The 27,734-nt window shown below is 33.3% G+C and overlaps 7 protein-coding genes across 9 annotated transcripts; 3 read left to right on the top strand and 4 right to left on the bottom strand.

Annotated features, from left to right (window-relative positions):
• Positions 1–1,540: 1,540 nt before the first annotated feature.
• LOC17885807 (protein SHOOT GRAVITROPISM 5) lies at positions 1,541–4,278 on the bottom strand. The gene is made up of 3 exons (XM_006291077.2): positions 3,722–4,278; positions 2,978–3,380; positions 1,541–2,415 (listed from the first exon to the last, which is right to left on the bottom strand). The coding sequence occupies exons 1-3, from the start codon at positions 3,879–3,881 to the stop codon at positions 1,644–1,646; spliced, it is 1,335 nt and encodes a 444-aa protein (XP_006291139.1). The 5' UTR covers positions 3,882–4,278; the 3' UTR covers positions 1,541–1,643.
• Positions 4,279–8,863: 4,585 nt separating this feature from the next.
• LOC17886687 (protein BASIC PENTACYSTEINE1) lies at positions 8,864–10,644 on the top strand. The gene is made up of 2 exons (XM_006291565.2): positions 8,864–8,974; positions 9,564–10,644. The coding sequence occupies exon 2, from the start codon at positions 9,576–9,578 to the stop codon at positions 10,428–10,430; it is 855 nt and encodes a 284-aa protein (XP_006291627.1). The 5' UTR covers positions 8,864–8,974; positions 9,564–9,575; the 3' UTR covers positions 10,431–10,644.
• Positions 10,588–11,918, bottom strand: LOC17887484 (putative clathrin assembly protein At2g01920). The gene has a single exon (XM_006292982.2). The coding sequence runs from the start codon at positions 11,828–11,830 to the stop codon at positions 10,949–10,951; it is 882 nt and encodes a 293-aa protein (XP_006293044.2). The 5' UTR covers positions 11,831–11,918; the 3' UTR covers positions 10,588–10,948.
• Positions 11,919–12,184: 266 nt separating this feature from the next.
• Positions 12,185–13,630, top strand: LOC17884798 (psbQ-like protein 3, chloroplastic). The gene is made up of 3 exons (XM_006291830.2): positions 12,185–12,554; positions 13,090–13,296; positions 13,401–13,630. Exons 1-3 carry the CDS (start codon positions 12,288–12,290, stop codon positions 13,494–13,496), a joined length of 570 nt encoding a protein of 189 aa, XP_006291892.1. The 5' UTR covers positions 12,185–12,287; the 3' UTR covers positions 13,497–13,630.
• A 1,647-nt stretch (positions 13,631–15,277) lies between these two features.
• LOC17884996 lies at positions 15,278–16,470 on the top strand. 2 transcript variants are annotated; one of them, XM_023782989.1, is made up of 3 exons: positions 15,278–15,511; positions 15,651–15,815; positions 15,922–16,470. In XM_023782989.1, exons 1-3 carry the CDS (start codon positions 15,350–15,352, stop codon positions 16,168–16,170), a joined length of 576 nt encoding a protein of 191 aa, XP_023638757.1. In that variant the 5' UTR covers positions 15,278–15,349; the 3' UTR covers positions 16,171–16,470. The 2 variants fall into 2 exon arrangements, with proteins under 2 accessions (XP_023638757.1, XP_006292014.2); XM_006291952.2 differs by having other exon boundaries at positions 15,282–15,511; positions 15,919–16,470.
• Positions 16,471–16,762: 292 nt separating this feature from the next.
• LOC17885878 (65-kDa microtubule-associated protein 6) lies at positions 16,763–23,841 on the bottom strand. Its single transcript, XM_006290700.2, has 13 exons — positions 23,761–23,841; positions 20,094–20,211; positions 19,546–19,749; positions 19,180–19,449; positions 18,871–19,086; positions 18,613–18,768; positions 18,369–18,528; positions 18,124–18,275; positions 17,948–18,035; positions 17,776–17,849; positions 17,622–17,696; positions 17,166–17,539; positions 16,763–17,023 (listed from the first exon to the last, which is right to left on the bottom strand). Exons 2-12 carry the CDS (start codon positions 20,169–20,171, stop codon positions 17,186–17,188), a joined length of 1,827 nt encoding a protein of 608 aa, XP_006290762.1. The 5' UTR covers positions 20,172–20,211; positions 23,761–23,841; the 3' UTR covers positions 16,763–17,023; positions 17,166–17,185.
• On the bottom strand, positions 23,762–27,023 carry LOC17885230 (cyclin-J18). 2 transcript variants are annotated; one of them, XM_006292705.2, is made up of 9 exons: positions 26,929–27,023; positions 26,745–26,821; positions 26,295–26,394; positions 26,105–26,203; positions 26,008–26,025; positions 25,847–25,917; positions 25,592–25,718; positions 25,444–25,504; positions 23,762–23,872 (listed from the first exon to the last, which is right to left on the bottom strand). In XM_006292705.2, exons 1-9 carry the CDS (start codon positions 26,989–26,991, stop codon positions 23,784–23,786), a joined length of 705 nt encoding a protein of 234 aa, XP_006292767.1. In that variant the 5' UTR covers positions 26,992–27,023; the 3' UTR covers positions 23,762–23,783. The 2 variants fall into 2 exon arrangements, with proteins under 2 accessions (XP_006292767.1, XP_023638124.1); XM_023782356.1 differs by having other exon boundaries at positions 23,850–23,872; positions 25,587–25,718; positions 25,847–25,920.
• Positions 27,024–27,734: the final 711 nt, after the last annotated feature.

Below are 27,734 nucleotides of genomic sequence, written 5' to 3'. Positions count from 1 at the left end.
AAATGTTTGGTTTTCATTTATAGGAAAAAAACATCATCTAAAAATGTTTGGCTGAAAAGATGAATAATCACCATAGTGTATTAATTAAGAAATATCAAACGTATAGTATACATATATAATATATATATCATCAATATCGTGTGGCTTGAAACATGTATTACTTTTGTATGACTTCCAAAACCAAATGCTATTTATCACCACAAAGTTTTGCGATGCATTTAACTTCTTGGCTCAATGTGGTATTTGTTTCCATTTTTCTAAAATATTGAATTAATTACACTTTAATAATGCACAACTTCTTGATGGATGACTATTTGTTTTAATATGCCCGCATAAAATAAATGTTTTTTTAATTGTCATTGTTCAATTAATTAATTAGTCTAAGTTTTTCAGTTAGAAACTCACGACCAATCCTATATATAAATTTCTGATATGGACTATTTTGAGTAATTGTGATATGTGAATTCAGAATTATCCTATACATGTATTTTATTAGAAATAATTTTGATTTATTTCAAATGAATTGAAGAGCTTTTGTTGAACCAAAAAAAATAAAAATAAAGGAAGAATAAGTGTAAAAATTAGTTTTTTGGACAATAAATGGAGTAGCTAGAAAAATTGCTAAAAGTTGTAATAAGAACAAGTGAAATTGGGTCGGACTGTTTTATCATGATTATAGATCAACACTTTTTGTCCGAATCTAACGAAAGATGAAACGATGTTTGTTTATGAACCTCGTTATAAGTGTAACGGTCACGGACCAAAACGACATCATAATAGTACATTTCCCATCACACTCCTCCATATATTAACTCGTCCCAAGCAATTATAGCTTACCCACTTTGTATTACTTTAATTTGCATGAATTTTGTTTTCAGACCTAACCATGCATTAGAGTTTGAGCATATGTTACATGGATTGGTTTGATCCGTGTTACGTACAATGTTTGAAATTTTTAAAATCAAATTATGTTATTCTATACTTTACGAAAAACATTGAAGACAAAACAAAGATACATTAATCAAATATTCATTCACAAAAGCTCAAAATTAACTGGCGAAGAATCTTCCCTCGTTAGCTACTGTAGACCAATTTATAAAGAAAAGGAAAAAGTATTTTTGGTAGGAAAGTTGATATTGTAAACTGTAAAGTTTATCATACCAAAAAAAGAAAAAGTTTAAAGTTTATTTTCCACAATTTAACTTGTAATGTAGCGGAAGTGACAGTAACATGTAAGATTCAATGAAATGTGTATATGTGTAGTCGTTCTTTTCAAGTATTCTAAATTGCAAAATTTATCAACAATGTAATTAGCAGTAACTTGTAAAATTTTATGAAATTAATTGTGGCAACGAAGTTTTCACTATTGAGGATTGGAACTTCTATTTTTTAATCACTGAGCTATGGAATTATAGATTTAAAGCTAGAATATTATTAGGACATTAACCTGGATATAGAGTCATGATCGCTACTCACAGTCTAGCTACTAGTTGTTGGACCAAAGATAAAGTAGACTGAAAATTTAACATATTATATGGTACGTAGTTGAAAAATTAATACAACCGTGTAAACTAATACACAAAAATACAAGAAAGTAAACTTTAATTTAAATAATCTTAAATTCTTATACGTTTTTGATTTACTTAAAATCCATTTTCAAACTCTCCGTCGGTATTGGCTGATGACATGTAACTGACCACAAGCGACGTCTCGTCAGCCGCCGGAACCGCAACTGCTTGAAACTGTCCTTTACAAGTTTGACAAGTGACTTGCATGATCGTTGAGCTTATTTTCTTCATAGATTGTTCCTTTAAGAACTTAGCTCTCTCAAGCTCAGCTTGTGCCTTTTGCCTTATCTTCTTAGCATTTGCAAACTCGTTTTCCGCTATCTCACGTTGCCTCTTGGCTTCTCTTTTAGCTTCCTCCGCATAAGCTTTCTCCTTCATAGCTATCTTCATGATTTGCTCGCTTGCCATAATCTCTTTTATACGGTCGAAGTTATTGTAATGTTGATATGATGACGATGGTGCAATGGAGAGGTTTAAGTTTGTAGTTTCATGATTATGATTATGATGATGAGATGGTTCTTTAACTTTTGGTTGTTGGTTTTCTTGATTAGGGTTTTGATTCGGCGACAATGGAAGAAGCTGGAGTTCGAGGTTGAGATTTTTGGATGAGTGAGTGAGAATTGAAGGTGAGATTCTCTGATGAACTGGACGGCCTTCTAGAGGTATAGGAGCCGCAACCGCAATTGTACCGCCGTAATTGGTTTCACTAGACGGAGTACTGACGGTTGAGGCGGTTCTAGAGGAGCAGGCCGGGACTGCTGGTACCGCGGTTTGTGGCGGTAGAGGCGGTTCACGGTGAACTCTCCGTACGGAACAGTTATCTTGATGTTCAATAAAACTCTCCACCCTTAAAGAAGAAAAGAAACTTATCAATTTGATATATTAACAATTTTATATTAAGATTTTCTGTTTAAACCTCGTTTATAAAAGATAATAATGTTGGAGTTAGTGTATATATTATTAATATAGTTTAGGTCCAATAATAGGCTAGAAACATATGATAATATTTCTTTATAGATTGGGGTCAATGTCCTTAATCTAAGTAATTTAATCAGCTTTATTTTTATGTCACAAAAACCAAACAAATAGTCAAGAAATATATTAGAAAACTACTCTGATGCATACACATCAATACACAGAATTAGTAAAAAAAATCATGAGGGATAGTCAAATCAAATAGTACTATGACTATCAATCTTGGTTTTGGGGTCGCTAGAGCAATTTTTCTATTTTGACTTTTTTAATATGATCTTCTAAATACGCATAACAAACAGAGCCAAATTATGTGTATATTGAGCAATATTTGCATCAATAACTGATAAAAATGTGTTCAAAATTAAATAAATAAAAGGTGGAAGTTATGTGATTAAAAAAACAATTTATGGTGTGAGAGGAACAAGAAACAATACCTGGAGAAGACGCGACCACAGTCACAAGAATGTCCTCTAGTGCCACAAGTTTTGAGATGAGCTTTGTAATCTGATTGAACCGCATAACCTTTAGAGCATCTCTCACAAACCCATTGCTTATGGTTACTGTGTTTTCTTCTGAAATGTTTCTTGATACCGACAAGATCCCCGAGGGCATGGCAAGGATCATGGTGAAGGCAAGTTGGTTCAGGGCAAACGTAGACTCGTTTCTTCACCTCTATGTTGTTGTCTCTTTTAAGAAGCTTCCAAGGAACCTTGTGACGTCTTCTATGCATCTGGAGATTCTGGTCTCTTTGAAACCCTTGGTTACAGATCTCACATATGTATCTGTCTGATTCAAGAAGAGTTCTTGGTGATAAAGACACAACTTCTGCATCTGGATCTGAAGAGCAAATAAGACATACTCCATCAAAACACATGTCTTCGATTTTCTCAATGGGGTTGATATTATTAACACCCAAGAACTTGAATTGATATTATTAAAAAAGAAAAGAAAAAAAAAATGAAACTTCAAAATCAAACCTATCATAAAACATATCTTTGATTAACACATTAAAAGTTATATAAAAAGAAGAAGGGTGGTTTTAAATGGGGTTTAAGAGAGAACCAACAAAATCAGCCATGAGTTGAAACTTGTCATAAGGAAATAAAAACAAGAAAAAAAAAAAAAGAAGAAGAGAAGATTAGACATTAAATTTTCCAGTAGTGGGGATTTATTATTACCTGGTGTACCAGCAGGTCTTCTTTTCCTCTTCTGAGTGGATGTGTTTGTGGTGGTGACCCCATTTTCTGAAGAAGAGAGGAAAGGATCAGAAGAAGAAGAAGAAACCACACAACATGTGTTACTGTTCTTGTTGGACAACATCACTTGATCTGTTCTCATCAATTAGTACTCTACTTTTCTTGATCTCTCTCTCTTTTTTGACTTTATTAGTATTGCGGATACTAGAGATTGATTTGATGAAACAACAAGACCCGGAGAAAAGAAAGAAAGAAAACAAAAAAAAAGTAGAAGAAGAAAAATTTGTAGATAGTGGGAGGTTCAGCTTTACAAAGATGAGGAAGGGGGTGATAAAGAGAGATAGAGGTATAGGGAGAGAAAAGTTCTTTTAAGCTTTCTGCAACAAAGGCTTTTCAAACTTTTTCTTAGGCTCTTCAAAGTTCCCCTTATGTTATTATGATGAAAGCTTTTAAAAAATTTCTTGGGTCTCTCTCTTTCTCTCTAGCTCTCTCTTTGCTATTTTGACTCTTTATCAACCTATTTCTCTCTCTCATACACTTGAGAGTTTGAGAGCAAGTGAGGAGTCTTTCTTTGATGTCTATAATGCTTCTGCTTATAAAGCTCATTGCACTGTGCCATCATTGCATATAATCTATACATACACTCTTGTAACTAAAGAGAGAGATGTGATGTATATTTTTTTATTTTGTTTTAGATTTAGATTTAGAATTTTCTTTTTGTTATTTTGTTTTTATACTTTAGACTTTGTTTCTTAGAGCATGTTGGATATATGATTTTTTTTGGCTTGGACCCATATCTTGTCTGATTGATGAATTTGTCTGATTTTCTTGAACCTTCATAAAACTATTTATAAAATAATTTCGATTTGTTTTTGTTTTATGTTAGTGATTATCTACAATATGATCGTTTCTCTAACAAATGAAAATAAAAATAAAAATATGAGATCATATACGTCCACATGTAGGGCTTATTGTCATTGATAAACTAGGTCTAGTTTGTGTAGAGTTTATATATATCTCCATTGATACAATATGAGGTTACTTTAAACATAACTCGATCTTAGATGATATCATAAGAACTAATTAAATAATAAGCTTATTTAACTTTATGACTGTCACTCTCAAGTCCTATAAGTAGTGTGATTATACATCACTAAATACATCTTGCGTTCCATTATTGTTAAAGCAATCCAATAATATATAGACAATCTCTCAGAAAAAAACTTGTCATCGTGAAACTATATATATGAATGTTATGTCATCATGTTTCCAAAGGTTGGTCCACATACATGTTAAGATTCTTTTCGAATTACACTTGGAAACAAAGTAGAGGAAAAAAAGGTATATGGTTCTTGTGAATAATCCAAGGATAAAATTGCATAATTGCATTAAATACCAAATTCTGTAAGTTTACAATAATTCATTTCAAACTATTATTTTCTTCTATTTGGCTTATATGATGGATGTACTAGTGCCCATACTGTTAAGGGAAAACAAAAAGACAATTACATCAATAATATTCATTGCGTTAAAATTTTAAAGCAATTCAAGACAAGAGTAAAAAATGTGAAAGTATTATTAATTATTATAAAACCCTACGTATTAATAAATTCATAAGAAATGAGGAAAAGAAAAGAAAAAAACAAAACCGCACGTGCCTTTATGTCTTACTCACGTGACCTTTTTCCCCATCCACTCTCTACTGTCGATTCCTTTTAGGCTTTTTTGACATTCTTCCGAGTCATTACATTCTATAAGAAGGTTTCATTAACATACCTAATTAAGAGTTATTAAGTATTTTTACGATCAAGGATTTATTAATTAGTTTATTTTGTTGTTATTGTGTGGAACTCATATGAAAACTGCCAAAATTAATCATTATTATGATCTTGATTTTTTCATCAATCATATTTAAAAACATTTTTAATATAGTAATTAGCTAGACAAGTTTTGGAGTTAAACTAAGATCGATCGACTTTAAATATCATAGAATGTGTAGTCGCATTCCCTATTTTATTTCTCTATTTCAATTATATATTTTTATATGTATATCTTGGCTTGATCGAAGCTACTAGTTTTATATTCTTCCTTACTGTCGAAAAATAATTGAAATTTCTGATAAAAGAAACAAAAGATACCTCTCATAATGTTATTTTTGTCAGTTGGCTATATTTGGTTTCAAATGGACCGAAAGGAAAAATAAAAACAAATGAAACGAGAAGATGTTGTGATCGAGAGTTACGGTCACAGCTTTTGTATAAATTAAGGGAAAGAAATATGAGAAATGAGAGATCGTGTTTTGTAATAATTTCACAAGATGAGATTAACTCACTCTTCCTAGTTCCTAGTACTACTCTCTTTACTTAACGTAACCACTTGCTTTTATTCCTTTACTAATAGACAACATAATGCATGATTATACAATATTTATTTCGTTGATTAAGAAATGTTAAAAATTTGTGGGTAGAATATAAAATTTCAGAAGTTAAGTTAAGATATGAGGAGGAAATAAAGGAAGATATTGAAGATGATGAGAGTAGGAGAATTGAGTTGGAAAGAGAGATCAAGTCACATGCTCCAAATTTACAAAGCAAAGAAATGCCATCATCTCCCCCAACTCCTCCCTTTGATTCTCTTTATCTTTTTTTTTGTTTTTTGTTTTTAATCTTCATAGTTTAATGATAAAAATATCATATATAAAATAAATTAGTTGTTTGATAAAGAACATTCCCAATACATCATTACTCATTTTGATTCGGATATTTTGGTCTCATGCCTTCATTCTCAAGTTTGGCATACATCCCATAAACTCTAAAATGCTGACAAAAAAAAAGAGAGGAAACACTTACCTATACGAATGTATATATATATATATATATATGTATATGTGTTCAATCTTTCAAATCGGATTATGAAAAGAAAAAAATTATTTCAATGAACAAAAAGGCTTAGTTAACGTGTATGTATGTGAGTGTGTATATGTTTGTTTATTAAGTTGGCACTGAGTATTTAATAAAATCGAATTAAGATGGCGACCAAACAAAATTGTGATTAGAGACTGAAATGATTATTGGGCCATGAGATCAGTCCACTGGCCGTAAATGGGCCTTCCGAAATGATGTACCATAGTAACAGTGAAAAGTTGGATCCGAACTCCAGTGTCAATAATGGATCGTGGATATTAAATTGATCACTTAAAGATTTTTATGCTTTTTAGCAATCTAATATTGGCTCATTCTGTACATTTTTTTTAAACAAAATAATTGTAAATTACAGAAAATTACTAAAGCTTTTATCAAACCAACGTTGTTTTGTTGCTAATAAAGAGTGATTAACGGGATCTGCAAAGAGTTGAATACGCAATTGAATTCTCGGGAGCTACGATTATTGATTATTTGGTCACTATTACTATAGTCCCGGATTACCAATTATTTCTGAGATTATAACTTTACTAGTTCTAGTAAAGGTAACTATTCAGGTGATGGACAAAATCAACATCAATGCTATCTTAGGTGACATGGGAGCCAATGAAACTAATTCTTCTTGATGCTGAATCAGTCGTGGATTGGTGTAAATCCACTGGTTCTGTTATCATAGTGTCAAACATCTATCTTAATTATTGAATTTAACGCCATCTTTTGGTTTGGTCAATGAACTTGATATCCAAAAAACTTAATCAACAAATGTTAATGTTTTAACTGGCATACAATAAAATTTATGATTTAAATGACTTTTCTCCTAAAAGAATAGTTGGCTCGTTAATTATTTTTCTTTGTATAGTAATGATCATGGTTAAAGTATAAGCTTGTCTATTTTATAGTTTATCACTACTATTAGTTTAATAAAATAAATCAGTTCATAACTAGTTTAGTACATACTTTGAACAAATAAAATGATTTTAATAAATCAAGCCGCCTCGAACCGTCCCTTCCTCCTATCAAATAGGTTTGATGCTCTCCGTCCCAAAGTATACGAAAAAAGTATTGCCTAATCACGAACAATATCTAATCTTTTAGAGCAACTGCTGCTCAAAATCTTTAAGTGTTAATCATGAACAAAAAATTTAAGTATTTATAGTGATTATTACATCATTTCTCTCTTATTAAATATTTGATAATGTTGTTTTGATTTACTACATTCTAAAATCATAATACAATATGATTGTTTATTTTGTTTGCTTGACTACTCTAATTTACAATTTAATAGTTGAATTGTTTTTGCTCACACGAATATACATGAGTTTTTTTCTTCTTCTCATCCATAGTAATAAGTTAATAACCATGCAAAGCTACTACAACCTTAGAAATCAAAGGAAATTGTTTTCTTCACTATCAAATTAATTAAAAATCTATTGTCTCCAATTTTATTAACAAACTCGTTTTAGAATTCCCTTATATGTGAGCTAAGATATCACTGATCTTTTCAATCTTGAGTCTTGACCATAAACGAGGATCTTTGACAACATGAATAAGAGTCTTGGATTTAATCGCAAACACATCTACTAATGGGATTATACAAAAAATGAATTTGAATTCTATTTCACTATTGACAAAAAAAAGAATTTTAATTCACTGTAATATTTACCCGAATACACAAATGGGCCTCAAATAAAATCATTTTTTATATAGGTTTCGAAATCAGACAAAAGTAAACATCATTTTATAACAATTTATAAAGGTGTTTATTTCTTAAGTTTTGACACATTGATTTGCCTTCAATGGTTTTGGTTTACACACACAATCATCATATTATCTAATGTATATATATACTCTCTAAGAGAATTTGATATTGACAAATATATGTATAATGGTATATGTAGACAGTAGTACAATGTAAAGGATAAGATGAAGCAGTGGGCTTTGATTTTGTTTTGTCCTCTTCTTTATTCTCTCTATCACATGGCTTTCCCTTAATCTCTGTACCCTACAAATAAACCAAAAACTAATCTCTTCTCAATCTATTTTTTCTTTTTAATTAAAGCCTTTTTGGTTCTTTTATTTTATTTATATCCAAAATTGTCATTTTTAGGATTCTCTCTCTCTCTCTCTCTCTTACAAAGGAAAAAGAAGAGATCTTTAAAACCTTCTCTCTCCTCTCTCATATCGTATCCCTTCTCTCTGCTTAGGTTTCTCTTTCCTCTCTCTTTCCCAATCTCTCTCTCTCTCTCAGGTTTCTCTCTCCAGGAAGGTCAAAAAAATTCCTTAAAGAGCCGTTTAGACCAAACTCCCTCCTCATGTAAGATTTCTCTCTCATCAATCTATGTCTCTTTCTTTCTCTCTCTCTCTCTCTTGATTTTTTATAAGATTGAGTCCTTTTTGTACTGTACTCTCTCTTTCCATTTCTGCGATGCTGCTCTCATCCTTTTATCTTATTGTATCAGTTTCCATGAAATATATGATTTATCAAACTCGAGATCTGAACATTTTTGCTCTGTGTGGAAAAGAAAACAAAAAAAAAATCGTTGTTTTATGTTCTGTTTCATTAGATCTGGTTCTGGGTTTGTCAGATCTAGAGATCTGCTTATGGGTTTCAGACATAAATGTGAATGAAAATGGATTCTGATTATAAAAACCCTAGTTTTCGTTTCTGGGTATCTCAAAGATCCGTGCTTTCGTTTGGACTCTCTGTTACATAATCTGAGAAAATGAATTGGTGTTTGTGTTAATTTCGTGATAATTTCGATGAATCCGAGGTTTAGAATCATATATACAACCGCAAATTTGTAAACTTTTTCGATTGCATATTGTTTTTGAATCTTACACAGACTTGTTTGGATTGAATTGGTGTTTATGTGTGTTTTAACTTTTAATGGCATTGCTTGTAGCTTATAATCTCAATGGATGATGATGGATTTCGCAATTGGGGATACTATGAGCCAGCGGCTGCTACGTTCAAAGGTAATCTTGGTTTGCAGCTTATGTCTTCCATTGACCGGAACACTAAACCGTTCTTACCTGGACGTGAATCGAATCTAATGATCGGTTCAAATGGTTCGTATCATCCTCGAGAGCACGAGGCCTCAATGCCTATGAACTATAGCTGGATTAACCAACCAAAGGACAACAAGTTCTTCAACATGTTACCTATAAGCACTCCAAATTACAGTAATGTAATGTCCGACACATCTGGTTCGAATTCGATGCAGATGATGCATCAGCCGGTTGTTAACACATCGCGGTTTGAGGAAAACCCGGCTCCTCCTCCTCGCGAAGATGAAATCGTTCAGCCTAGTAAGAAGAGAAAGATGAGAGGCAGCATCTCATCACCAACAGTACCGAAAGCGAAGAAGCCGCGTAAGCCGAAAGAGGAGAGCGGTGCTACCAACAATGTTCATCAGCAGCGTGTGAAACCGGCTAAGAAGAGTGTTGATCTTGTGATTAATGGAGTGAGTATGGATATTTCTGGTCTTCCTGTACCGGTCTGCACTTGCACTGGAACTCCTCAGCAATGCTACCGTTGGGGATGCGGGGGATGGCAATCCGCTTGTTGCACAACGAACATTTCCATGTATCCTTTACCGATGAGTACTAAGCGACGCGGTGCAAGGATTTCAGGTAGGAAGATGAGTCAAGGCGCGTTTAAGAAGGTCCTTGAGAAGTTAGCAACAGAAGGTTATAGCTTTGGGAATTCCATTGATTTGAAGAGTCATTGGGCTAGACATGGAACCAATAAGTTCGTCACGATCAGATAAGTTTGGAAAAAACTCAAATGTTTCTCCTCTCTGATCGTGTATATAAAACAAACTGTGACCTATGTTTTCCTTCTTCTTCTTTTTCAAGGTAACTTCTTCGTTTTAGGGTTTGATCATATCTTAATTCATACATTCTTAATGTTCTGTTTTTTTTTTCTTTGTTTGAAGATTTCTTGGAGAAAATCTGTAGGAAACAAAAATCGTTGGTTCTTTTCTTGTTCTTTTGCAACTATTTCATTTCATCCTTAGGTTTAAAATGTTGACTTGTAACATCAGATGTTGTTATGATAAAATGTTGTTATCTTAATTAGTGAAGAAGAACTTTATTTAAAGTTGTTTCTTTTGCATTTTGCCCTTATACAAATCGTTAGGTATGCAATGTTAGTAGTCTAAACGAGTGTACACATTAACATAGATGCACAACTGAGGTAGACTAAAACATGATTAGTAACTAGTTACATGATTAGAAGAACGCTCCTCACTGGTCACCAAATCCACCTCTGCCATAGCTGCTACAGTTACGGCGTCACTTTTGCCGCCTTCCGATCTAACTCCGGGGCGATATGGAGAAGCTTGTCGAGTAATATCACTTGAGATTCCGTGATTCGAACGAAATTGGAGATTTCTTGAGCGTTGGTGACACCAAAGTCTCTACATAATTCGAAATACTTGAAGAGTTCTTCTCTCTGCGACAAAGATTTTGCCACAATCTTCATCGCTAGTTCCGCCTCCGCAGAAGATATATCTCGATTATTCGATTGAACATCGGATAAGAAACCAGCGAATCCGCGACATATATGACTGTTAATCTCGAAAACCTCGCTGATTACATATTCCATAGCTTCGATTACAAGAGGAGTTTCACCACAAATCGGTTTGATTCTCATCAATGAATCAACGATTCTTTGCAATTTAACAATGATATCAAGTCGAGTCATGTTCTTGTTGAAGAAAAGAATCGATCTTTCGTCAAGAAACAAGAAATAAGCGCGAACGAAGACATTAAACCGACCGGTTCTACTAAACCGAGATTTCCTTTTCCCAAAACCGGAAAGATCGAACGGTAACCTTCCGATCGAATCAGCAGCTTTGATCCCGGACAGGAACAAGCCGTGTAACAACATCAAACATTTCAAAGCCACGGTCCAGTTGCGAGTGCGTTCCACGCGTAACGAGATGGCGCGTATGATTGGTTTGAAACTCGAAGGGTTGCTCTGTATGAATCTGTAGATGAACTGAACGTTTTCACTGTCCATTGAGAGATCGTTGTGGCTCGTCGCTTTGATAACCGCAACCGTGAAATTTCCTTCCTCCGCCGTGATAAGACTGAGTTTGTCTTTTATAGCTCCGGTGGCGCGTCTCCATAACTTCATTTTTCGCCGGAGAAAGGTCTTCATCATCTCATGACAAGTTTTATAATTTCGATGTTTTCTATGTTTTCTATGACAAGATTTGGTTATGATATTAGACTTTTAGTTTGTTTTTTCAGTTTGCTCTGTTTTTGGTTTTGGACTTGTGGTTATGGTTTGAAATTTTATAACAAAATTAGTTTCTTATTTTAAAACATTTATTTGTGAAAAGTAATTGAGATATTTAGTATAGTCTTAGGTATTAAGTTATGTAACTGTGAAATGATAATAAGCCTATTTGAGAAATTATGAAAACACAAAAAATTTATATAACAAACAAAAATAAAGTTTTGGCGGGTAGTTAGAAGTGTCATATCTCAACTAGTTGACACGTGGCATCATCAGTAGCCGTTAGATTAATCTCTGGTTCTTATCCTTGTGAGGTTGGTTGGTTGTTCAATGGCGCAGCTACATTGCTTTGCTTTTTCTTTTCTTGAAACGCTAATACATGGCGCTCTTAAAGCCACCAACACCACATTTCACTTTCTTTCACAATCAAGATTCTCGGATTGATACATCGGATTCTAACTTAACACTTTCCTTTGATACATTCAGAAGAAGAAGACGAAGAGATGTTTTACTCTCAATTTCAGGGACACTAATCCCTCAGCTGCTCTTCTTCGATAGCAGCCGCTACTCTTCTGCGAATGCCGCTGATTTTTTCAACTTCGGTGCTCCTCCACCCGAGCCTGAACGAACCGTCGAACTTGCTCAGGTCTAAACATACTTAATGTCTTTACTTTAATTACATTTTGTCGTGGCTAATGGAAGAGTTTTGGATGTTCCATCAAAATAGTATGTTCACAAATGAAAAAATCAAACTAGAGATCCTCGAGAACGTATCACTAGAACAAGACTCGCTTTAGTTCTACTTTTGATCCATTTGTTTCATATTATAATCTAGATGTTGTCTTCACTAAACATTTTGAGTGATAGTGTGTTATATGTACAACAAGTTTTACTCACATGGACTGAAACAAAGTGAAAGGATCTTTATAAAACAAATTCCACAAGGATTAGTTTCTTTTGTGAATTTCTTTTTTCTTTTTTTAGATTTTATTCGAATTTTGATCAAGTGAATTATCCGAGCAAGTTTACAAAAACATTTATGTACTAAGAATATTGAATGCTAAGGCTGATTATTGGGGATTTAATCATATAAGTTATCAGTAATATGTTTGTGGAAGACTCTTGGTAGCAAGATTATACAAAATATGATAATTTCGTGTATTTGGGATATGGTTTTATAGGAAGGATTAAGAAAAAATGCAGAATATATAAAAAGAATTAAAGAGATGATGATAGAAAAAAAGTTGTGGAAAGAAGGAGGGAAAGAGCTGAGGAGAAGTGCATCAAACATGAAGCAAGACTTTTACTTAATCATCCAAGCAAAGCCACCTAAGGATAGACCTCTTTTTAGGTCTCTTTATTCCACTCTCTTCAATTCAATCACAAAGGTACATATTCTTCATTTTCCTCTCACACTACTATATATATATATATATATATATATACTCATTACTATAAATTTTTAAATTTATATATACTTTGAGATTTGTAGATGGATTATGCAGCAAGAGATGAAGATGAAACTAAAGTATTGGAGTACTACAAGAATGTTGTTGCAATCCTTGATGATATCTTCCTTCGGATTTAACTTCGAACAATAGTGTTTAATTTAGGCTATCGATTCACATTTTTTTGTCATGTTCTTTCTTGTCAATCCAAAGGAAAACACTAGTTGAAATACACAAAGTGACAAGTGAAAAAGTTGGCAAGTGTTTTTTTTTTTTTTTTGTATTAGTTATCTAGCTAGTCATCTTAAGACACTTACCTACCTACATAGGAAACCATAGGTTATGTAAACAAACAACCGTTCAAAACGAGATAAACTTTGAAACACACGTACCATTATTCATGTATTTCTATATGAATATAATTAACTAAATCCAAGACGGAATAATAAAAAGAATCAACTTACTTATCCAAGAAATTGAATTACGAAATAACAAGATTTTTAATCTTATTATATATTAGTTTGTTTAAACCCACAACATAATATATATCATCTTTCATGCTGGTCTATTGTATAAACCAACTAACATTATATTGCATGCTTATTAAATAAGTTAATACGTACTTAATTAACTCAAACTCAAGATTTATACCCAACATAATACACTTTTCAAATCACTACGAGATTCATTTCGAAAGCTTAATTGACTAACCTCTTTACGTAAAGAGTCTCTTGACCGTTCGTTGTAGAATGGACTGATTTGAGAAGAGCCTCTTGACCGTTTGTTATAGGAATATGGTTATACATTACACCGTTAATATTTTACGGTATATACATATGATATGGTGATTTATTTATTTATATAGTCGTGGATTGGTGTAAATCCACTGGTTCTGTTATCATAGTGTCAAAGTTCTATCTTAGTTATTGAATTTAATGCCATCTTTTGGTTTGGTCAATGAACTTGATAACCAAGTGCTAATAACTCAATTGGTAAAGATCTCTGGCAAAAGCTTAGAGGTCGCCGGTTCGAGTAGTGCTTGGAACGAAACCATATAACATGCTTTAGTTTCGGGTCTGAGGGGATGTATGGGATTCGGCTCAGAACCTCTTTGATTATTCAAAAAAAAAATATATATATATATATAATTGGTGTATTTATAGTAAGGTAGCTTTTACCATTCGCGTACAAAAACGGCTCGTTAAGTAAAGCAAAGTGGTGTGTATGTGTGTGTGTACCTCTCAACATGCTTTCCCCTTAACGGCCGGCTTTAGTGGTTTTGTTTTCTTTTTGGCAATTTATAATTTTAACGGAATAAGAGCAAATCTAATATATTGGCTTTTCTTTCTCTCCATCTCACCAATCTTCTTCAAAGCCCTAAAAGGGAAAGAAGAAAGAACAAAAAAGTAAGACATGAAACAAAGCGAAAGATTGTTCGGATTTTCAAAGAAAGATAGCATCTCCTTTTGTTAAAAGCAAGAAAAAGTGTATATAATACTGTCTATTGTAGTCGTTTTTACTCTCTTTTTAGACCCTGAAACCAAATAGTGTGATTCAATCCCACATATACATAAATCAAAAACTTGTTATTGCTATGATCAATTTATATGATTAATATACTAGACATATAAAATTTGTTAAGTTTACTCTTTGGATATATATTATGATTTTCATTTGACATATATATAAAATTTGTTAAGTTTTAATTTTCAATGCGTAGTTTGTAATATAAAAATACATACATATATATATATATATATATATTACCTTTTATAGACTCCATTAACACAATATCATGTTTTGAAGTTTGGCACCGATTGCTAATATTGAGAAAAACATTCTTACAAAAAGATGAATCACCCCATACGCCATTTGAATGATGTATGTGAAAATGGTCCTCTGAAAAAAGAAAGCAAATATAGTGGGAAGTTAAGGAATCTTTTTCTGCCTCACTATCTTTTTTCACTGTGGGGTTAAAAAATCCCTCCTTTTCATGCCAAAACACACTCCAAAACATTTGTTTTTTCTTCTTCTTTTTAGATTTTTTACCTCATCTTTTACCCTTTTATACACTCAAGCTCTCCCCACCTTTCACACTTCCTTCTCTCTTCTCTCATTTCATCTTCACCCAAAGCTCATGGACTTCGATTCCTCTGTGAGAGTTCTTTATTTTCTCCCTTACCATAGTCTTTCTTTACTTCTTTAACTTTTGACTTTGATTTCATTCATTTTACGAAACTTGGCATGTTTATTCTTGAATATTTGCTAACAAGTCTTTCTTGTTTTCTTGTTAGGAAAAAAGAGAAAGTGTGGAGGAGGAGGAGACAGTGATGATGGAGTACGATGAAGAAACCAATCAGTTCGACGTGGAGTTTTGTCCCGTTGAGCATCCGGTTGAACCGGAAGAAGAAGATCGTCCGGTTAAATGTCCCGTATCAATCCCATCTTCTCTCATCCACGTATGTTTTTAGTTCCTTTGAAATCAACTAATTACACCAAAAAAATATTATCATTCAACCTGATTAAATTATATGATTAAAACAAAATTTTAAAATTGTGAAGAAGTCGAGGGAGAAAACTAAACCGGGATGGGTAAAACACAGAGCCAGTAGCTACGAAACTCCGGTTTGTCCACCAACACGTCATCATGTCCGTAACGTACGTAAGAGACACAACTCATTTGATGTGGAAGCAGGGAACAACAACTTCTTCACGAGATCTCATCATCATCATGATGACGAAACCACAACATCTCGAAGATCTAACGTCACCATCTACCGAGTTCTTCAACAAGTTCGCGAGTTCGAGCCGTGAAAATATATCAAAATCTCTGATTATGCATTGATGAGGTTTTAGTCGATCGGTTATTTCTTTTGAGTTGTTATTTTGTCAGCCGGCGATTTGAGTTTAAAGTTTATGTTTGGTGGGTTAAGAAGTAGACTAGACTAGTAGTAGTAGTTCGATGTAGTACCAACGTTTCGGTATACTTGTTATTTCGGTGATAACCGGTCTGGTCAGATTCGGTTAATATCTTAGAAAATGTTATAATTTCTAGTTTCTCATGAGTGTGCATTGCCACTTTCAGTATGTTATGAAATCTATATATGGGCTTAACTTGGCTATTTTTCTTATAAAAAGTCCATGTGAACCTGGCTTTGTAGTGTCTTCCTTAAACAACAATTCAAGTAGATCCTGGTCACAAAGAAAGCCATGACTAGCAAAACCCGCTAGAGTTTCTAGTAGAAGATGAAGATGATTTGATCAGTTTCAGTTTAGGTTTTAAACAAATGTGCATTTGTGACTCTCGTTTAACAGCTGAACGGCAAACACATCTTACCTCTAACTCTCTAAAACTCGAAGTACAAGCGATGGTTCAAGTTCAAAAGCACTATTTGATGCACAAAAATAAAGCTTAAAGCAAATACGTATATTATACACAAAATGCGTACGCACAACAATAACCATTCACACTTTCACACGGGCATTAACACAAAACAATAGTATTCTTTTCACTTCAAAATAGAGAAACTTGTAACCTCTAAAGAATAACAAATTTCACATTTATTTTTTACTCTTATCTCACCATATCTCCTAAAAGTCAGTCACCTTCTGTATTCACAAGTCTCCTTCACATCTTCTTTTTACCATTAACATTACTCCACAAATCCTGCATCAAAGTTCAGACTTCTAACATTAGTCTCTCTCTACACAAAGTTCCAAATCACGACAATGGTCATATGAGGATCCTACTATAAGAGCCTGTGAAGCTAATCAATTGATGCTTTAAAGTTTTTGATATTTTCTCTTACCAGTGCAAAAGAGAGTCAAGTCAGCCTTGGAGAGGCGAGTCTGGCTCAGAGCTATAAATCGATGTGTAGGTAGTAGAAACAGTATCTTCCTTTTGCATGGCCACATAGTTTGAGGGGGTAGAAGTGAGTCTCCTAACTTCTTTGAAATACCCGTTTTGGCGATGATGACCCGAGTAAGATCTTGGGGTTAGAAGAAGGTCAGGAGTTGTTGTCCCTACTGAGCTTCTACGAGGCGTGGGTGGAACTGAACCATTCCCATTGCTAATGTTGAAACCATTGGGCTTTCTGAAGCTGCTGCTTCTTCTTGGACTTGGTTTTGATCCGTAAATGGATTCCCTTTGGGTTAGTAGGAGATCCTGCCTCTTCTTTTGATCCTGCACAGAGATATAGAACTTCTTTTAAGTGAGAAAAGGAAAATCTTGAGTGTATGTAAGAGAAATTTTCTGTTCGACAAACCCTGTATCTTTTCTTTTCCTCTTCCTGTTGTTTCCTTGTCAGTTTATAGTCTTCTAGTATGTTAACCAATCGAACCTATAGAGAGTAGTCAAAAGAATCAGAGAAAGGACTTTGACTGTCAATGACTTTGCATTACTTCATAGTTTTAGCTTACACCGTCGTATAGAAATGTATTCTGCATGTCTTTTTCCCATACAAGAGTTCTCTTGATAAGAGTGTCAACCATTCCTGGAGTAAACGACAAACAAAGGTATAACTGTATAAGCTACTATTATTTGTTTTATTTCACTATTCAGAAACTAGAAAAGGTGAAAGGTGTGTAGTACCAGGGATCTTATTGATTGTAACCCGAGCTCGTTCTGCTCGCTTGAGGTTTACATGTCCACCTCTTCCAGCGCTATACCGATTCTCATCCTTAAACCAAAGAAATAATCGTTAGAATACATCCTTCAACGAATCCATTTTTCTTGTACAAGTTTCAAGCTTTAAGCTTCTCTCATACCAGATTATATTCTTCCAACCAATTTTCCTCTTCACATGCGGAGAGCCAACGGTCAATTCTGTCCATGATATCTTTTCGGCTTTGTGCTTCGTCTTTAATCTTGTTAATTTGCATTTCAATATTTGCAAGAAGCTCTGAAGGGTCCACTAATCCTGAAGAAACATGGGGAAGCTAGGCTTAAAAAACAAGTGGAATTGGCAAGTATATATCATCTATTTTAAAACCAAAAGCTCAACCACATATACCAGAATCTATTAATGCAGTTGACTTCTCAGCAGAAGTGCTTGTGTCAGGTTGAATGTGAGTTAGCCTGCACAGATCCTCTAACTCGGATCTTCGTTTCATTACAAGCTCCTTCATTCTGCTTGCTTTCAGTTTACTGAGACTGTCCACTTCTGAAGATACCTATTGTAAAGGCAAAACAAAGACTCAGATAAAGAATGAGACCAAAAACATAAATGTTGAATAGTAGAATTGCTTTTACTGAACCTGTTCAATGGTCTCAGTTGAAAGGATGCCCGGCTCAGTGACATTAGATTCAGATGATCTTACAACAAAAGTAACTCTTCCAAATTTAGTTCTCTCCTCCTGTGGTGTGTCCATTAGATTCCATAGCTCGAAAAGTGAAGCTACTACATCCTTCAGCTGCACATTTGGAAGTATGATTGGAAACACAAAAAATGAGAGGCCTATTTATGAATATAAAACAGAAGAATAGTATTGTGCAAAGATGCATGTAGAGGTTACCTTTTGAAATCGGGCTTTCCTTTCAGTTTTTAGCTTTTGAATCATGTGCTCAAGACCCTCTAATGTGCTATCACTAATGTTTGTCGATTGCTCTTGGTCTGTCCTATGCAAGCTTGGATGAACCTCACTAACCGTTTGACTAAAGTCAACTCCAAGAACACCGCACAGTGCGTGGACTTCGTTGACATGACCCAACACTTTGTCGAGACGATCAGACTGGATGAAAGGAACATAAACATGTTTATTAGAAAAAATGAAATGATGGTAATTGTTCATTACTCTATATAGATGTGTGACAAAAACTTTTACCTTTTCCTTTTGAAGCGTGCGGAGATGTGTTTGATACTCGTTAAGTTTCCTCAGAGTCAAGTCTTGTTCTTCGAGAGTCAAGGAACTGATCATTGCCTTGTTGAGATGGTCACTATATCCTGAGATTTCCCCACTAATCTTGTCAATTTGAGATTTTATATCCGAAAACTGTTTCATTCTCTCCTCTTTTTGAATCCTCAATTCCTCAACTAGAGGGGTCACAGCTGCAAGCTTTTCTTTCAATGATTTTGAGCCTTTATCCAGTTTAATCTGATTACAAGAAAAAAACACGAAATTTTAGCAATAGTTGTAAGCTAATATATACACAAATCTAATAACTCAATTATCATGAAGATAGGCTCGTACGGGTGAGTTGATGTTTAACACACCAAGGGCAGCCATTAGAGAAGCAACTTCAGCTTCAATTGCTGCAACAGACTGATGAAGCTTTGCCTTAGAATTTGCAGCCTCGTCAACTTTTCTTTGATAGATTTGAAGACATTCTCTCTCCAGTTCCATCAGCATCCTATCTTTCTCAGTCTCACTTTCACCGATTTCAACCCATATTTTCTGTTTCAGACACAACAATAACAATGATTTTTTTGAGTAAAAGAGCTAATGCATGAAATTATTACCAAAAAACATAAACAGTTACATGTAGACAAGAAAAAAAAAAACGAAAAACAAAGTTCTTGTTTAGTCAAAATCCACAGGAACCCTTTGACCTAAGAGATGAAAAGATAATGAAAACAAAAGACTAGTTTCAGGTAAATTGTCTCTACCAAACTCATTATGAGTCCAAAAGAATCATCCTTTAACCCTTGAGAGTAAAAAAAACAAAGACTTTTAGCTTTCTTCAACCGTCGTCATCAAGAAACCCTTAAATTTCCCCAAAGAGAGGAGAAGAAACAAACCTGAAGCTCGCGGAGAAGATTATTACAAGTAGTGTTCGTACGGAAAAACAGAGCATTGGGACTTCCAATTTCCAGCATTTTCAGCTAAAATTTCGTCTCACTCTCTCAGAGTTGGAATCTTCAATCAAAAGCAAAAAGCTTTTTGGGTTATTCTTCAAAAAATGGTGCTTAATCGAACAAGAAAGAGACAACTACTTGCAGAAAACAAGCATCAGATCTGAAGCTTGAAGATGAGACAAACATTTATGAAGCTCCTCTCAATTACTTGACTTTGGCAGAGGAAAGAAGAACAAAAAATAAAAACAACACAGAGAGAGCAAAGTAAGAGAGAAACAAAGATAATAAATTTTGCTGAATTAGGCTAAAAGAAAAGGAAGGGAATGAACAGAGAGAAAAGAACAGGTAGCAACAGAGAAGAGAGAGTTTAAAAAAATAAAACAATAATGAGCTTCTTTTAAATTCCGGTTATTACAGGATTATATATTATATCATTCATTGTTATAACGTTACTATAATTTTATCATTATACTCTATACTCTAATACAAACTTTATTATATAATTCTGTTTCACGGAAAAATACGATTAAATTGGCGAAAAGGCTGACGACGGGTACGGTGCGGGTGAGTGTGCCAGACGATAAGCGCGTTGCCGGTAAGGGAGCGTGGAGGATACGTGCCAATTAGAGTAGAAGGATGAATGTGACGCGAGTTATGAGAGAGTGTGTTTTGTGTGTTTCTGGTGTCGTCTAGTGGTGATAGAAGAAGAGTCACTGACATAAGTAGCTGTGTTTTTTGACGGTGAAGTGTAAACTTTACGATAAATATTTTCTTTATTAATATTTACTATTATATTCTTTACTGCATATCTTTTTTTTTAACATAAATTTTAGTGAATACTTTTATGTAAATGATTTACAAAAACAACTTGTGAATTTAAAAAAAAAAAAACAAAAATTGTATAACGTTTGTAAAATTTGTACAGTAATTCGCTTGTTTTTTTACCAATTGTTCAAGCAATTTTACTGTTCTGGAAATATGAAATTCATCTGACATGTTAGAGAACAGAGAATATATTTAAATTCTATAGCAAATTAGGTAGACAATAATATGTATATGATCTCAACAGAAGTTTGATGAGAAAATATAACAATACATTTTATACAACTGCATGAAAGTATGTGCATATATTTTATTTTATTTTGTATGATAGACAATCTTTCATATTCCAAAGGTAACATTAATATGAAGTCAAATATATAATATTATTGTTCTACTGATAATTGTTACTATCTACACTATTAGCATAAAAACTTATGATTAACAACCAAAACAATAATCATGAGAAGAAAAATTATACCACAAATGGGGAGGACAGAGACTTGTATTGTTAATTAAAGACGATAATGATACGATTATGTACCCACACCTTTAATAACAAGAAAGATGCCAATTTGGTCTAATCAAAAGGATGGTCGTCACTCATTACCTCTCTTCTCCACCAGTTTCATCAATATAAAGTTGAACTCCATTTTAAAAAAATTTTAATTAACAACTTCTGTTAGTATCCCATTCCCATCCAAACATAATTATTGCTCTCTATACCAACTAATCAAGCTGCAAATCATTATATCATTTACATATTTACCTACATGATAGTTTTATATAAAAGACTAACGATCAAGTTTAATAATTCTTAAGATTGCCATTAAAAAATAAAAAATTTATAAGATTAGTATCAGTATCATTTTACCAAACATATTCAACGTTATTTTTAAATGGTTAGAACTTAGAATATACTTACACAAGGAAAACGACATTACTTAGGTTAAATGAAAATCAAATTGAAATTTCAGCTACCACATAATCAAGGTTTTAAACATAGTTCTAAGTTCTACTTCTAACTAATAAATTTTCAAGAATTACAAGCCAAATTTTGTCATTAGATTTTTATTGTTTAGTCTCTGAATGATTTTTAAATATAATAATATATACATCTATGTTTTTGAATTAAAATCAAAATATGGCAAAAATATTATAAACATAAAAAAAAGAAAAAACATTTAAGGTGGTTGAAAAAGAAAAGAAAAAAAAAGACAGTAGAATCTGTTCAACTTTAGGTGGGGTAATGAGATTATTTATACGGTCCATGCATTTATACAATAAATCAATAACCTTAAGACTTATTTGTATCAATTAAATTCTTTGATTATATCATTAACAGAAGGATCTTATACTAATGGGAGTAGTTATACATACGTCTCCCAATCATAAATTTGTGGTAACTTGATAAAACAAAAAATTGACACATAAACAAACAATGTTTAGGAAAACATTTGTTTTGTTTCTGTATCACCCCAATTTAATACCGCATGTGTGGGAGACTGAATATTAAAAAGTCAACGTCGTGCTGGATACAGTCTTGATACGATTATGAATAAACATGATCACTTCAAAAAGAAAATTCTCATATATATAAAAAGAAAATGTACTTAATTAGTTAATCATATTATTCGTTTTATATATATGAGATATGTACCATGAAAGTATAATCAGAAAGAATTATTCATCAAAAAGTAGGTAATAAAATCACTATAATCACTATAATAATGTGATAAACCCCTTAGGATGCCACTGGGATTAAGTGGCTAATCATTCCATCTAATCATATTACTTATCTAGTGGTTGGATTTTATCATCGACGTGGCACACCCAATTCACAACTCAACAATCCTGAATTATTGGTTGTTTGAATGAATATCAAACAAACATTAAAATTCAAAGACTCTCATTTTTGGAAGGGTCAAACACTTATTTTTATTTTAAAGTTTTTTGTTACAGCACACAGCTGATCACTTTTGTTTTTGTGTAATGTAATAGTATATATTACAGTGAAGTTAGGATCTTTCTACTATGGAAAGCTTACAAACAAACAAAAAATCTATAAATGCCAAAGTGAAATTGGTTATATCTATCTTTATTTTCACATTTTGTTGTCTTTTCTATATTGTCAGCATTAGTTATTTGTCTTTTATGTTGGTGAGATTTTTCGGGTTTAATAGTGAAAAAAAACTAATTATATGAGGATATTTGGAGAAGACAAAGGCTAATATGGTACAGTAAGGACATATATTCAGAGTTAAAGTACAGCCAATATCATTTAGGAGATGCATAATAAATTTGCATATTTATGTAGGTGAAATAAAAATTATTTTAGATCTAGTAAATCACATGCTTGGTACGTCTCAGCGCAACCGTCATAAGCATTACGTATATCACTAGATCCCCATGTGTTACATTACGTATATCGATTAATCTACCCTCATATAGTAACACACGTCATACGAATTTTGTAATTCTCCAACTCAGTCATTCTACTTTATGAAAGGTCAAAATTATGTACCAAAACGTGAGTGGAATTTATATTTAACGATGAATAATCTAGTTTGAAGGCAAGAAAAAATTAATTTTAAAAGTAGGAAAATGCATCTATGATATGATGTGTATATATAATATGTACTTACTTCTATATGTATATAGACCCTACATGTCCTTTATATCTTCAAAAATATATATATGCACTTTATAAACTTTAAATTGTGTTAAGAAAGAAAAAATAAAGAAGTAGAAGAAGTAGATAAGAAGGGATTAAAGATGCGTGCATGTGTACCTGTAGGGTTTAAGGGGAGAGTTTTAGGAAGGGTGAGAGTAAAGGACATGAGCAAGTATGTATCCAACAAGCTCCACCACTTCCTTTTCTTCCTTGTTTGTCACCATTTTCACTGCCAAAACAAAACAAAATTCATAATCACATAATATAAAAAAGAGTTATAAAGAGACAATTTCAGAAGGCAGCCAGAAATCAATACTCAAAAGAACTCCTTGGAAACTACTCCTAACTCAACAAACATCTTTGGTGTACAATTTTGGTTATATTTTATGTATGAACCTCCTAAACAAACAAACAAAAGAATCCAGCTTTAAGTGAAAGCAAGAAACATAAAATTATAAAATTGAAAATTATTTTTACGGAAACAGACACTCTTTTGGAAATGGTTTTATGGAGACAAAAACTTTTACAGAAATAGCCAAATAGGTGGTTTTGTGGACATTCCATTAAAACTATAAACTGCTTACAGTAACTTATAATAATGGACGTTTTTGATCTATTGCAAAAATTTCAAAGATACTTAAATTTGAAGTAGTTGTTATTTCACAACCCCTTATCCATTTTCTTTAATAGAACTGAAAATGAAAATGAAAATGAAAATGGTAGGTCGAAGTAGGACCGATAATATTGATGAATAAGAAAACTATATATCCCCTCCCTACTCATAAAATTCAAGATCATCATTGCCCGCAAGTCTTAAATTATTGTTGTTTCTATTCGACTCATGAGTAGATTATAACAGAGCCATGTAACACAGAACCAGAAATAAAACTATGTCTAGTGCCTATCCTCTCCTAACCTTAGAAACCTCACCCTACTTCTTTCTAGTTTCGACAATGGTCCCTAAAAATACGATAAGCCTAACATTTTTAGCTTTATAGTAAAGACTCAAACCACATGGGTTTCTATAAAAAAACGAGTAGGTGAAAGATTTAGACATGAATCATCATCTCTTCTAGAATTTGGTATTGTCTGAACTGAAAGAGTTCACTGTTTGTTACCATGAAATGTAAAAACTTAAAAAAGGCATTATAGAGAAAAATCTCAAAAACGATGTAGTGTGGACTCCATCCATAAATGAAGAAGAATAAATTTTGGAGAGGGACCCTTTAAAATAATAAAAAATAGACTTTTCTTCGTTCTCTCTTTTGTGTGTGTGTGTTTGTGAGTGTATTACAGCTATAATTCCATGAAAATGAGGTATGGTTTTTCAATAGGAAAAAGGGAAATGCTGACGTTTGACTAGTGACTTCTACTATTACTGTCTCCTATATCTATCTATACGGTCCGGTACAATATTTGAGTGGCCCGGACCGGAGATATGTTAGGTTTAGCGAAATATTATGGACCACAAAAGATTTGATTGGTCCGTAAACCGTATATGGCCGGTGGTCAGAACTGAATAAACTGGTATAAGTCAACCTCGATGGCTTATTATCATCATAATATGTATTAGGTGAGGAGCATACAATGTCCAGGTCTAAGGGGCAATATGAAGACGACCTTGAGGTGTGAACGAGGTACTCTTTTGTGTGATGTTGAAATGCATAGTCAAAGGAGCACATTGGGCCTTATTATGCTTATTTCTAACTAATTCGGTATCCTATGACTTGATTAATCTAAATCTATCATTGCTAAAAGTAAAATGCTTTTGATGGAAAGAGCAGGAGAATGAATGCTTACCCCAAGGCAGAATAGGGAACTCGTACAGCTGTTTTGGCACTGTTATTATGTAAGAAGACACCTGCGCTCAAGAGAAGAACATAATTTAGCTTCCTTTTTGATGTATATAATTATTTAACTAGAGGCTAATGGAGAGCAATTACATTACCAAAATGGAAGCAGCCAAAGATTTTGTAGATTGATAAAGAAGGGATGTCTCCTCTTTCTCGTAAAGAAGATCCATCATGTCCATACATGCTTCAAAGTTCAAAAGTTCCCCAACCTTAGCAACTTCTCTATTAGAAGAAAATAGGGTTTAGGAGTCAGATAATAAAGACATGGACTAACACAATATCGTTCAATTTATGAAATTTCAAGAAAAGCTTCAAGGGTTTAGATACTTGATAAGGATGAAACAACTTACTTGAACTGTATAAAAAGGTCTTCAAGCAGCGTATAAGCTATATTTAGAGTCCCAATGTCAAATTTCAAAACCTGCTTCTCATGTACAATGAGGACGCCAAATAATAAGTTCGAATAAGCTTTCTATAGCACAAACAACATCCCCAAGTGTAGAATGGTTACCCTCAGAAAAACAAGTTCCTGCAAAAGATCCTCATAACTCACTACAAAAACTAAAGCATTCAATTCACAATTTTAAAGATTTTCAAGAGCAGCTTACCGCATCCACAAAATCCCGAACCATGAAGAGTTGCTCTGTAATCACTTTATCCCCAAAGGATTTCAGACTATGAACCGATAAACCCCGGGTACAATGCATCTACAGAAGCAAACAGTTCAGTTTCTAGGTACTCATATAAGAGAACAAACACACAAAAAGACTATCAGGAATAAGGAAGTAAGAAACCCACTTTGCATGAGATCCAAATGGAGACCAACACAAATAGCTGCAGATTGCTTTCAGTCAGAGGTTGCAATAGCCAATGCTCAGCTTTCTTTTTCTGTAAGAACCTATATAAACCCAAGTATCCACAGTCTTTTAGATAGACATCCATAGAAGAATCACAAACAATGACATAATGCCTAAATGTTCATCATATTCCAAAATCCATCAAACAAGATTTGATCCAAAGCACAAAAACCTACTAGTTTAGTAGCAATAAGGCAGTCAAATACTTATAAACATGATTCAGAAGATAATAGCTGATCCAAATCTACGGTATCTGATACGAAACTAATCCAATCAGAAGCAAAGGATCCGAGCAATTTCGCCGATTTGATTACTGAATTCCAAATTCGAACCCTAAAAACAATCGAAATCACTAGAAATTCTCAAATCGGGAGGGTAAAAATCGTGATACCTGACTACAGAGGGACGAAATCGATCGAAGAAGAGTGATAGTGCTGAGTATTTAACAATCGGAGGAAGTTCGAGTTGCTTTCATCGCCAAAATCAGATCCAAAAACAAACAAAAAAATCAAAATCAGAAGTGAAAAAAAAAACTCAAAAGATACGATTGAGAAGAAGATGAAGATTAAACTTACAGTAGAAGAATAAATCAGGAACTCGACCAATCTCCGTCGTAGTTGAACGATCTCTGTAGACATCTCTCTCTCTCCCCGAGATTTTGGAGCTCCACCGTCAAAATTTTGAACGTTTCAATGGCGCTGAAACTCGAAACGCCAATAACTCTCAAATTAGCCTCACGATAGGTTCTGGGATGGGCCTGGGCTCGTTATCTTAAATTGGCCCAAAACATTGTTTTAAATTTTTTTATACACTACAACGGTCCATTTCTTTGTTGGTAACGAGATGTTCTGTATTTTTTATAAAAGGGATTTCATATTTTCAATAACAACGATTCATTTGTTTATTGTTAAAGAGATATTTTGCGTTTGTATTTTTCCCATTTATACTAAAGAAAGTTCAATTCAAAAATTAACTTTAATATTCATATTAGATGTTATCCTATTTCCAACAACTAAAAATTTTGGCAGAGACAAACGACAACAACTCATATATGCATTTACTAAAACCACTTGCCATTATAATTAACAAAACCATATCTATTTGTTTTGTGAAAACAAGATAAAATAAAATATATTTGTTTTATTAATTAGTATAAAAAATGCCCCAATTGTTCATGCTCCAAGCCTCATGTCCACATATAATGCCAATTGCCAAAGTAACCAACCATATGGCTTGTTCATCTTCTATTCCTAATTAAGTTTTGTTGTTGTTGTTGTTAAAGTGTTGGTCATATATATATGTATGTTATTGCATGGGAAAGTCACCTTTCCATATAACTTAATTAAGTTATAATTTATAGCCAAATGAATGGTCCAGTGAT

The sequence above is a fragment of the Capsella rubella genome, unplaced genomic scaffold, assembly GCF_000375325.1.
Source record: "Capsella rubella cultivar Monte Gargano unplaced genomic scaffold, Caprub1_0 scaffold_5, whole genome shotgun sequence".
NCBI classification, from domain to species: domain Eukaryota; kingdom Viridiplantae; phylum Streptophyta; class Magnoliopsida; order Brassicales; family Brassicaceae; genus Capsella; species Capsella rubella.
The sequence above is the reverse complement of the archived record's forward strand: the minus strand, read 5'-3'. Positions and strand labels throughout refer to the sequence as shown.

Coding starts and splice junctions, on each gene's coding strand:
- LOC17885878 (XM_006290700.2), bottom strand. CDS start 20,171: ATGCTGGAAATTGGAAGTCCCAATGCTCTGTTTTTCCGTACGAACACT. Junction 18,769..18,870: donor GGAAAGCCCGATTTCAAAAG/GTAACCTCTACA, acceptor CCAAATGTGCAG/CTGAAGGATGTAGTAGCTTC. Junction 17,540..17,621: donor AGGAAAAGAAAAGATACAGG/GTTTGTCGAACA, acceptor ATCTCTGTGCAG/GATCAAAAGAAGAGGCAGGA.
- LOC17884798 (XM_006291830.2), top strand. CDS start 12,288: ATGGCGCTCTTAAAGCCACCAACACCACATTTCACTTTCTTTCACAAT. Junction 12,555..13,089: donor GAACCGTCGAACTTGCTCAG/GTCTAAACATAC, acceptor ATGGTTTTATAG/GAAGGATTAAGAAAAAATGC. Junction 13,297..13,400: donor TCTTCAATTCAATCACAAAG/GTACATATTCTT, acceptor TGAGATTTGTAG/ATGGATTATGCAGCAAGAGA.
- LOC17885230 (XM_006292705.2), bottom strand. CDS start 26,991: ATGTCTACAGAGATCGTTCAACTACGACGGAGATTGGTCGAGTTCCTG. Junction 25,719..25,846: donor GACCTTTTTATACAGTTCAA/GTAAGTTGTTTC, acceptor TTCTTCTAATAG/AGAAGTTGCTAAGGTTGGGG. Junction 23,873..25,443: donor GTTCCCTATTCTGCCTTGGG/GTAAGCATTCAT, acceptor TTGTTTTGGCAG/TGAAAATGGTGACAAACAAG.
- LOC17887484 (XM_006292982.2), bottom strand. CDS start 11,830: ATGATGAAGACCTTTCTCCGGCGAAAAATGAAGTTATGGAGACGCGCC.
- LOC17886687 (XM_006291565.2), top strand. CDS start 9,576: ATGGATGATGATGGATTTCGCAATTGGGGATACTATGAGCCAGCGGCT.
- LOC17884996 (XM_006291952.2), top strand. CDS start 15,350: ATGCCAAAACACACTCCAAAACATTTGTTTTTTCTTCTTCTTTTTAGA. Junction 15,512..15,650: donor TCATGGACTTCGATTCCTCT/GTGAGAGTTCTT, acceptor TTTTCTTGTTAG/GAAAAAAGAGAAAGTGTGGA. Junction 15,816..15,918: donor TCCCATCTTCTCTCATCCAC/GTATGTTTTTAG, acceptor AAAATTGTGAAG/AAGTCGAGGGAGAAAACTAA.
- LOC17885807 (XM_006291077.2), bottom strand. CDS start 3,881: ATGAGAACAGATCAAGTGATGTTGTCCAACAAGAACAGTAACACATGT. Junction 3,381..3,721: donor AAGACCTGCTGGTACACCAG/GTAATAATAAAT, acceptor TTTGCTCTTCAG/ATCCAGATGCAGAAGTTGTG. Junction 2,416..2,977: donor TGTGGTCGCGTCTTCTCCAG/GTATTGTTTCTT, acceptor TTCTTCTTTAAG/GGTGGAGAGTTTTATTGAAC.